Here is an 11,133-nt window from a genome sequence, read left to right as displayed (position 1 = left end):
TTGTGGACTATGAGTCATCATGCATGATTCCTGATCACAGCATGCCATCATGCAAGTCATTTCTATGCATTGAACGAGCACAATTATTTATTTATTTTTTTTCCTCTTTTTTCTTTTTTTCTTTTTTTTTTTGGAAATCGGCCTGAGCAAGTCCCCTTCAGCCCGAGTCAAAACCCTGATATATCCCCATTATCCCAATCAATGTGAAAGCCCATGTAGAAAAACCTTTTTTTTTTTATGCAGATATAACAAAGAAAACATGAGTTGAATTAAGTGACATGGGCTAAATGTTAAATGGTTTTTTTGCCGCTCAAAAAATGTAAAGATGCAAGTATAATCTGCATGAACAAACAAACCCTTTTTTCTTCTTGTTCTGCATATTGTTCCTTGTTTCACTCTGTTTCATTTTGTTTTCTCAATTACTAAAGAAAGTGAGAAAATAAAATCCTTCTGACCACTTTGGAAAGGTACGGCATTTCCCCAGCAGCCTTTGGGTTCATCCACATGTGTGTTTGCTGATGTGGCACATCCACCCACCCTTGTGTTGTTCAATCCGTCTGCTTATCACTCTGCAATGGAGGGTTTTCCCAGAGAAGTTCCCAGACAGGCGGCATGGGTTCCTTTTCCATTTCTTTTTGTTTTGTCACACACAAAGCTGATTATGTTTGGTTTAAATCAATTTAAGTGTCTTCATAGCTGTAGAAACTGGGTTGCTGTTCTGCAATTAATACATTTGTGAAGTCTGTAAACAATATATATTCTTTACTTGCAAAATGAAATAATCTGGTTTTTTGTATACTCTAACACTTAGATTCCCTGACATCTTTTTGGTTTTTGCCTTTTTCTTTTTTGCCTTTCCCTTCATTGTCATATTGTTTTTCCTTGTCGGGTTTTGTGACACTGTCATAAGAAGGGAGGGATGCTGTTGAGGGGGTGCCCTCTTTCCTCTCTTGGTTGGCACCTCCGTTTTCTAGTTTGGTACCCTGCCCTTTTTTGCACACAAATCCCCTTTTCGCTAAATGTCGCCTGTAAGCACGCTGGATGAAGATTGCAGAAACCTCCTCTTGCTTGCGTCTCAGAGTGGTCGTGATGGGCTCATAGGACACTTTGGATGGGTTGGAGGCAACAAAGCGTTCCTCCATCTGCTGACGCAGGATGTCTAACTCCCCACTGTCCCCCAACACACGCTTGGTAAATGCAAACAAGATGTCCAAGCAGTGGATGCGATCCCCACTGACCATGGGCAAGTCCATGGCAATAAGTTCAATGGTGTTTGGTTTGGGGACACGCAGCGGGTGCTCCAGGGCATCGGCGAAGTTGGACAGTTTGGCGTATTCGATGAATTGAGTGGCATCTGGGTCAAACTTCTCCCAGATCTCATAAAAGGTCTCAAAGTCATCCTCACTGAGCGGCTCCGCACTCTCTTCAGTTGCTACACTGAAATTCTCCAAGATGATGGCAATGTACATGTTAACCACAATCAGAAAGGAGATAATGATGTAGCTGACAAAGAAAAAGATTCCGACTGAAGGGTTGCCACAGTCACCCTTGACCTGGCTGCCGGGGTGCTCTTTATCCAGGCTGCAATCGGGTGGTCGATTTAGGATGGGTAGCAACAGGCCATCCCAGCCAGCTGAAGTGGTGATCTGAAAGAGGCAGATCATACTGTTGCCAAACGTTTCAAAGTTAAACATGTCATCAATTCCAGCTTCCTTTTTCACGTAGGCAAAGTTAGACATTCCAAATATAGAAAAGATAAACATGACCAAGAAGAGCAAAAGACCAATGTTGAACAAGGCAGGTAAGGACATCATGAGAGCAAACAACAAGGTTCGGATTCCCTTGGCTCCTTTGATGAGACGAAGGATGCGGCCAATGCGAGCCAGTCGGATTACTCGAAACAGCGTTGGAGACACAAAATACTTCTCGATAAGGTCCGCCAGGAACATTCCTGAAGAGAGAAGGACAAACCATTTAATTACTCTCTCAAAACCGGCTCTAGGATTAACAGTATGCTTAGAAAGTCTAAACATACCCAGAGATTATTGCAGCGTTACTCAGAGGATCACAGGCAAAATCTCAATTGCATAAGCAGCCATTTAACACCCATCTGGCTGTGGCTAAATCTGGGGAGATCATTCGACACTAGGATGAACAGAGGGGATTCACCTTTCTTGTGTCTTCTTTAAACAAAGTTCTTTCTGGGTTCATTGTAATCTTTACATATCACCACTCTGCCTATACTGAGTATGTCTTCAATAGTTACAAACATCTTACTTTACCATAGCATCATGGGTCACTCTGGTAACAAGGGAGACTGCACAAGAATACACATTCCCAACAATATTGAACAATATTATGCAGAGAATGTGCAAGATACTTTATATATATATATATATACCGTATACATTGTTGTTGATCTACTCAGGGGTTTGAAGTCATTTATAGTTTAGAGTCAGTGGTATAACTTATAGGTAGTACAATTCAACAGTTACACATAGGCCTGGTTTACTTAATAATAATTATTAACATGCTTGGCTACTTGACATTGGAGTGAAAAGGTGAATTGCGTTATATCACAACTTCATAAAGTTTAATTATGACTATTGCTGGAGGACCACCGTGGCTGCAGGTTTTCATTCTAACCCTTTTCTTAATTAGTGACCTGTTTTTGCTGCTAATTCGCTTCTTTTGAATTCATTTTATTTGACTTTGCCCCTGAAGACTTAGACCCCTTAACTGTTTCTTTTTTCCTTAATTAGCAGCCAAACAATAATGAGATAGAAAATGAGCCAAAACAACTGGTGTCCATCATTCAATATCTGAAAATAAAGAAAGTTGAAGGTCTCAGGAATGTCGGTCTGCTCAGGTCCACAAAACATTTGACCTTGTGAGGGAGCATCAGTTATGGCACTATGGCCATGTGGTGCGTTTCCCAGAGGGTGATCTGGCTCATAAGATCCTCATTGTTGGGGACCCAAGTGGCTGGACCAGGCCAAGGGGTCGCTCACATAACACCTGGCAGTGGCAGATAGAGGGTCATTTCCGGAGGGTAGGACTGGACCGCGTTTCTGCCTGGGGGGGTTGCCAACTGAGATCTCGAGCTGTTTCAACGTGTAGTGGGTGCGGCAACGCACTGTACCAGTGCATGCTCCCCAACTTGACTTGACTTGACTTAGAAAAGAGAAAATCAACAATTTCAGAAATGTCTTTTAATGCACCACGAGAGCAGCAACAAGCCATGGAATTAAAGAATGGGTTTAATTAACGACTAAGGAAGAGAAAAAAAATCTATATATTAGCATAAATAATATATTAGCATAAATAGCCATTAAAGTAATTAAAAGCTTCTGAAACATTAGATTAAGCATAAATTAGAATGTTAAGTAAATAAGATAAGTAAAGCAAATGGTTAACTAAAAAATCAGTCATACTGCATTATTTTTTAAGCTTGAAGCAGAATTGCTTGTGTGTGAAAGAAAAGACAGGACAGGAAAAGGATGAATGCAGAAACTGCCGAGAACAGGAGAAGGAGGGGTGTGTGTGCACCTGTGTTCAGCAAGTTAGGAAACTACGAAACGATATGGCCTTGGTAGGCATGTGAGAAACCAGCTGGAGTGATGAATCAGCAGAAAGACAGCAAAAGACTTTGCTATAAACAAGGTCAAGATGATGTAATGCATGAAAGTAAAATTAGTATATTCAGGCACTAGCATAAATAAATATAGAAGAATATATTAGAAATTAAATTTAGCGCAGAAATTAAGGCAAGTCAACAATGCCGAGCAAATGATTAAATAAAGGTATATGCCACATTTCTTTTTAATTAAAGGTTAGCTTTGGGCATCAGACAAACAAGCTTAAAAGTCCGAGAAAGAGGAAGTGACGAGAGGAAAGCCCATAAATGGAAGAGAGAGAATGTCTGTACTGGCCTTGGCCAGTGAAAGAAATAAGCAAAAACAGAAACTAAAAATGGACAATAGACAGTGAAATAACAGAGGCCAGCTGCAGGGAAAGTCAGGAGATAATGATGGTTCCCATGAGAACCCGAGGTATTGGCCGGATAGGTGCAGAGGGGAGTCAGAGAAAAACAGCAAATGAGCTAATTGAGCGAGGTCGGAGTGATAAGAAATTACTATATAAGTTTTGAGTTTTTAACTGTTCTGGGCTCAGCCTTATTGGCCGAATTGGGTTGAGTCCGTGTTGTTGTTTTATTGCAATATATGTCTGCTTATCCTGAGTCCTAATTGCCTTCATTTTCAGGTAAAAAGCCTTCTGGTGACAATTTTTCGCCACGACACGACAAGAATTAGTGCCTAATTAAGCAACTGGTTGAAGTGAAATTAGTTGGAGTTTGAGGCCCTGACTTCGTTGGTCTTATGTTAGCTCCCTCACTTCACATTTTAATTTCTGTTTGGGTGGCATTTAAGGAAGGAAATGACGCAATTTAGAGGAATGGATGAAGACATTTGGGGGAACAAATCTTAAAAACGCAATTCAATTAAAATTGAAAGTTAATTAGCAGCACAAACAGGGCACTCATTAAAAAAGGATTAGTATGAAAACTTGCAGCAACAGTGGTCCTCCAGCACTGGAGTTGGTGACCTCTGGTTTATACTGTATGCTTGAGGTATTTTATTAATGGTAGACATTTTTAATCCATCTGTCCATTTTCTGCCCCTATCTGGGTTTAAGTCGCAGAGGCAGCAGTCTAACCAAAGATACCCAGGTGTATCTTTTCCTTGCCACCCCCTCCAGGGCAATACTGAAGCCAGACGTATTCCCAATGCAAGCTGAGAGAAATAATCTCAACCAGCTTGGCCTCTGTTGGCCGTGATATCTCCTCCTAGTTGGACATGCTCAAAACACTTCCCCAGGAAGGCACCCAAATGCATGAACCATATCAATTGGCTACTTTTGATGCGAAGAAGCAGAAGCTCAAATTTGAGGTTGTCTGAGTTCCTCACCCTATCTATAAAGCCAAGCCCAGCCACCCTGCAAAGGAAAAAGCATTTCTGCCACTTGTATTCATGATCTAGTTTTTTGGGTCACTACCCACAGCTCGTGGCCAGAGGAGAGGATAGGAATGTAGAACGACCGGTAAATTGAGTACTTCGCCTTTTGGTTCTCCCTTCACCACAACTGACCAGTACAACATGCACGTGGCTGTGTATGCTGCTCCGGTCCGGTTGTCAATCTCCTGAGACACTTAAACTCCTTCACTTGAAGCAGCACGTCATTCCCAACTCATAAAGGGCACTCCACCCTTTTCCAGGTAAATTTTAATTTACTATACTCAGTGAAACAACAATCAATAAAGTTGACGCTACATAGCAAGTGGAGCAGCGTTACATCTTATAACATCAGCAGGCAGGCAGGTAGGCCGATATCAGTGGTAAACACAGACAATAACACAAAAGGAAAAAAGCGAGGAGATGTGTCAGTGTGTTTGCTGTAAATCATTTCTGGATGAGAGCTTGACAGAAGCTCTCTCTCTTTTTTACAATTATTGTATAATTTTTTAATGTTTTAATGTTATTAAACATTCATGTAAATATTTAGTCTCTGGCTTGTTACTATTAATTTATGAAGGAATGTTTAAATTAAATTGAAGAGATTCTCTACGTAGAGTTTGCATGTTCTCCCCGTGTCTGCGTGGGTTTCCTCCCACAGTCTAAAGACATGCAGGTTAGGTGCATTGGCGATCCTAAATTGTCCCTAGTGTGTGCTTGGAGCATGATGTAGGATATACTAAACATTCACCTAGTAGCACTGCGATCGCTGCCTAAGAAAAACCCTGTTACACCTTATTGGAACAGCAGCTTACCCGACGTTGGAAAGAGCAAAATTCTGTAACAGTTTGGAAACTGGATAAGACATACTTTGGTATGTTGTCGTTACCATCAACATCCAGACAATGCACAGAAGCCATTTAGAAGACTAACAGAATGTTGGGTAATATATTATGCTCAAGCTTGATAACGCACCTTACCTGTAGTACTGCATACAATTTTGGTCTCCAAGCTATAAAAAGACATAGCGCCACTAGAGAAAATCCAGAGAAGAGCAACCAGGTTGATTCCAGAACTGCAGGGTATGACGTATGGGGAAAGATTGAAGGAGTTGAACTTTTTCAGTTTAAGAAAAGGAGATTAGGAGGTTACATGATTGAAGTGTTTAAAATTTTGAAAGGAATTAGTTCAGTGGATCCAGGCTATTACAGTACCTTCAAGTTAATTCAATAAGAACATGGTAAACTTTGCACAAAAGTTAGAAAGCTTTTCTTCGCTCAGAGAACCATACACACCTGAAATAAATGACCAGGTAGTGTGGTGGATAGGATCATTTTTAGAGACAGTCAAAAATCAAATTGATGTTATTTTGGAGAAATTAGGTGTATAGAATTGGTGAGCTTTGTTGTGCTAAATGGCCTTTTCTCGACAAAAATTTTCTAATTACAACCAAGGTACCGTATATATACATTTTAACAGGAACACACTTAAAAGGAGCCTCTACCCAGAGTTTCACATTGAGAAAAAAACAAAAAATACAGCAAGAAAAAATGTGACAAGGAGATGGACAGGGTTGTGGTCGGACAGTGAAGAAAAAAAAAAAAACTGTTGTAGAGTTGCTACAGGAGAAAGTCAGTGATCACAAAGTAATAAATTAAAGAGCAATCAGATACTGTTATTAGATTACAAATAAATATTTAGAATAAGCTTATCCTAAAACCTACACTTCACATCCATCCGGCTTCCAAATCTACTTATTTCAATTCAGATTCAAAGAGGCCAAAGCATATTGAGGCCCATGAAGTAACCCTGTATAAGGATGGCTGCTTACTGCAAAGCACATTCATGCACACAGACATTTCTACATTTGGAAATAAACCTGCCAGATGGTCTGCATATTAAATATTTTATGTAGGTGTGGCACATCTCATCCTTCTTTTTTCAGCTGCTCCCGTTAGGGGTTGCCACAGTAGATAATCTTTTTCCATATCTTTCTGTCCTCTACATCTTGCTCTGTCACCCCATCCCTGCATGTACTCTCTCACCACATCCATAAACCTTCTCTTAGACCTTCCTCTTTTCCTCTTCCCTGGCAGCTCTATCCTTAGCACCCTTCTCCCAATATACCCAGCATCTCTCCTCTGCTCATGTCCAAACCGACGCAATCTCGCCTCTTTGACTTTGTCTCTCAACCGTCCAACCTGAGCAGACCCTCTAATGTCCTCATTTCTAATCCTGTCCATCCTCGTCACACCAAATGCAAATCTTGGCATCTTTAACTCTGCCACCTACAGCTCTGTCTCCTGTGCCACCGTTTCCAGCCCATATAACATAGCTGGTCTCACTACCATCCTGTAGACCTTCCCTTTCACTCTCGCTGATAACCGTCTATCACAAATCACTCCTGACACTCTTCTCCACCCACTCCACTCTGCCTGCAATCTCTTTTTCACTTCTCTTCCACACTCCCTGTTACTCTGTACTGTTGATCCCAAGTATTTAAACTCATCTAACTTCGCCAACTCTTCTCCCTCATCCTCACCATTTCACTGACCTCTCTCCCATTCACACACATGTATTCTGTCTTGGTGGTCCTACTGAACTTCATTCCTCTCCGCTCCTCCTCATATCTCCACCTCTACAGTGTCTCCTCAACCTGCTCCCTACTATGTGTGTAATCATATATTCAACAGCATATACACTCCAAAAGGGACTCCATTGGGCCCTTGAGCAAGGCCCTTAACTTGCAATTGCTACATCCTGGGTATGACGTTAATCTGCATCCAGCCCTGCATTTAGGCCCTCCAACCTGCAGGGAAGAACCTGGGGGTTGGTGGCAGAATTGACACTCCAGCCACCATAAAGAACCTCACTCTGTTCCATTCCATCTGAACTAGTGTGCTGCTGAGGTGTCACCTGTTGCATGACTGCACTCGGGTCCTAATCTGGGATCCTGAGGTGGTTTGTCGTGTGGTGGGTACAGTAACACGCTGTATATACACTACACTCATTTTCTAATTATCTGCAAAACTATTATGCAAGAGGTGGACTGCACATTTTCTTACAGTCCCAACAGCTAGTTTTATAGTAAAAAAACAATCAAAGCAATGGTGGCAATGCCAAAGAGAAGTGCTTTATACTGCCTTCTGTTTGTTTAACCATTACTGTATGCTTGTTAACTGGAAATGGAATGAGTCACACACAGTAACAAGGAGAACGATGAGTCACTGATGTGGCAGTCAAAAAGAATATTGGAATCCTGATTCTAGTGCATTATCAAATGAGAATGTTAATTATGGGGTAATGGAGATTATATGAAGAAGGGCCCCTTGTAATAAAAATGGGTGTATTAGTCTTCTTAATGAATTACCTAAAGTAAAAACATGAAAATAATCTAGGGAGTAGACAAAAATACCTACATACTAAGGAGGAAGAAATAAGTGACTGATTTCAAGTCTGTCCATGGATGAAGACTAGTAAAGTGAAAAAAAATAAGAACAAATAGGAATGAATCAGTGCATTTGGTTCATTAAGACACCTCTGACTTACCTACAATAGATAAGATGACAACCACAACATCAAAAATGTTCCAGCCAATGGTGAAGTAATAATGACGAAGGGCAAACAGTTTCAAGACAAATTCTGTGGTGAAGGCAATAATGAAAATAAAATTAATCCAGTACAAGACTTTTTCCATTTGATCGCTCTGGTCATCTGTTTCTACCATCATTGTCACCATGTTCAAACAGATGAGTATCATGATGGAAATGTCAAAAGCTTGCTGGGTGACAAAGTCAAAAACCATTCCTTGGACTTTGTTCTGTGCAAAGAAAGAAAAAAAAAAAAATCAGCTTTTCATTGTAGTTTGTTTTGGCACATTGAAGCAACACATAAAACAAAAAAAAATCTTAGTTCATCAGAATGTGATCCATATCGACACAATGGTAAAAAAAAAATTGTTGCTGACTGGTGAAATGAAGTGTCATGAGAAAACAGCTGCAATAACATACAATAGAAGCCATCCTGAATGTTGTCACACCTATAGCAACAAATTATAGTACCCGATTAACTATTAGCTGTAACAAGGTGCACTAATTAATAATAATAATTTATTTTATTTATAGGTGCCTTTCAAGGCACATAAGGACACCTTATAGAGCACATTAATAACAACAGGCACAACATAAAATTAATAAAATATTACAGTACAATAAAACCAGAGTCAATACAATAATACAATTGAATTTAAATTTATCAGCAAAAACTATCAGACAGAATAAGCCAGCTTAAAAAGATGTGTTTTAAGATGAGATTTAAAGGTAGGAAGAGAGTTGCTATTACGAGTTCCAGAGGCGGGGGGCTACTTAATTAATTAACAGTTTATGGTGACAGTTATCACACTGTATATCACCTGATTCACAAACAGTTTGCATTCTTAAAAACTAAAGCACTCAAAGTGACTATTAATGAATCTAGGCATTGATGTTATAGTATATTTTTTGCAGCTTTTTGATGTTTTTGTATGCTCTGTTGTTTTACACACTGTTCAAAATTTTCACTTTCTATCATCATTAAGTCAAAGTCCAACCTTCAATATCCTAACACAGGGTCACGGGGGTCTGCTGCAGCGAATCCCAGCCAGAACAGGGTGCCAGTCCACCGCAGGACACACACACACACACACACACCAAACACACAATTTAGGATCACCAATGCACCTAACCTGCATGTCTTTGGACTGTGGGAGGAAACCCATGCAGACACGGGGAGAACATGCAAACTCCATGCGGGGAAGGAGGACCCGGAAAGTGAACCCAAGTCTCCTTACTGCGAGGCAGCAGCGCTACCACTGCGTCACCGTGCCACCCAGTAAATCATATTTAAATGATTTTACTTTTGTTTTCCTCATAACCCATTCAAATCCTTGCTTTATGTTTTTAACTTATCTCTCTACTTTTATATAACGGTCCGGGTGTGTAAGGGGGCATGTATAAATTTATAGAGTATACTATATATAGTAATATAGAGAGAGATTTTAACAGTGTCAGGTATTTCTAATTTTCTAATCTGGAAACCTTATCCACTAATGTAAAAGTAAGTAATTCTTAATGGGTCCTAATAAAGCTCCATATTGTCTATGTTATTTTCAAATATCAAGAGGGAATTTAACTGTAGAAGGTAATCACAGATGGCAAGCAATGCCGTTGTTCAGTACCTAAAATATGCCTTCAATCTAATAATTCCACAGTTGCCTGAAAATTAATGGCAGTTTGAGTTGTCCTACTGTTTGAGTTGTCTTACTCATTTTTTATTTGGGACCCTTTAAACTTCTACTGAACTCCAATGGTCACACCATTATGTTACTGTATCAGCCCACTTCTGCCCACCCACAGAGCCTTTGAGCTCTGTAGCTGTAAGAAAATCAGCCAAAACCTTTGCAAAATTAGAAAACTGTTAACAAACTTAGAATACAGAAAACCACACACCACTGAGTGCGTTCTTTTGTCTTTTCAGGAGAGAACAGGAAGGACCCTGACCTGGAGAGAACATGAAAGCATTAAGATGTGGACCTGCATAATAACTTAATTAAAAATGAAATCCTTTTATTTTCACAAATGTCCCTCTACTGCTCTCAATGCTGTTACCTACCAATGGCCGAGGAATAGGCTTCTGGGGCTTCTTAGAACCCAGTTTTTTCATGGCATTGTAATACTTCTTTTGCTCTTCTGTCATGAAGATATCTTGACCTCCAAAGTATAATAAAAACAAAATAACTGGTCATAATCTTTTTTAAAATTCTGTATTTACAAGTACAATGCAATATAATTATTTAAATTGTTCAAGCACTTAAAAGTGTTTCAGTTACTGTATGACATCTTAAATAAGATATTTTCATGTTTTTATGACTGACACAAGTTTCTTCCAATTGACTAAATGCATATTGCTAAAATAATAGGAAACCCAGTAAGTAAATGTTAAGATTCATGTCACCACAATAATGTGACAAGCAGACAAAGACTACATGGTAAACGCCTAATTAGCACAACACAACACAACGAGGAGGTGATGGGTAGGTATGGTGTCAAGGAGAGGAATGAAGAAGGTCAGAGGATACTGGATT

The 11,133-nt window shown here is 39.8% G+C and overlaps 1 protein-coding gene across 4 annotated transcripts in view; it reads right to left on the bottom strand.

The window, feature by feature from the left end:
• Nucleotides 1-226: 226 nt before the first annotated feature.
• Nucleotides 227-11,133, bottom strand: part of LOC120524854 (sodium channel protein type 8 subunit alpha) — a 331,764-nt gene continuing 320,857 nt past the window's right edge. For all 4 annotated transcript variants that reach the window (XM_039746647.1, XM_039746649.1, XM_039746646.1 and 1 more), the window contains exons 25-27: nucleotides 10,662-10,766; nucleotides 8,562-8,832; nucleotides 227-1,951 (exon numbers count right to left, since the gene is read on the bottom strand). In XM_039746647.1, the coding sequence (XP_039602581.1) occupies nucleotides 801-1,951; nucleotides 8,562-8,832; nucleotides 10,662-10,766 (1,527 nt within the window). In that variant the 3' untranslated portion in view covers nucleotides 227-800. The remainder of the gene's footprint in view (nucleotides 1,952-8,561; nucleotides 8,833-10,661; nucleotides 10,767-11,133) is intronic.

The sequence above is a fragment of the Polypterus senegalus genome, chromosome 3 (genome assembly GCF_016835505.1).
Source record: "Polypterus senegalus isolate Bchr_013 chromosome 3, ASM1683550v1, whole genome shotgun sequence".
Taxonomy (NCBI): domain Eukaryota; kingdom Metazoa; phylum Chordata; class Cladistia; order Polypteriformes; family Polypteridae; genus Polypterus; species Polypterus senegalus.
Note: the sequence above shows the minus strand (reverse complement) of the source record. Positions and strands in the feature narration are given on the sequence as shown.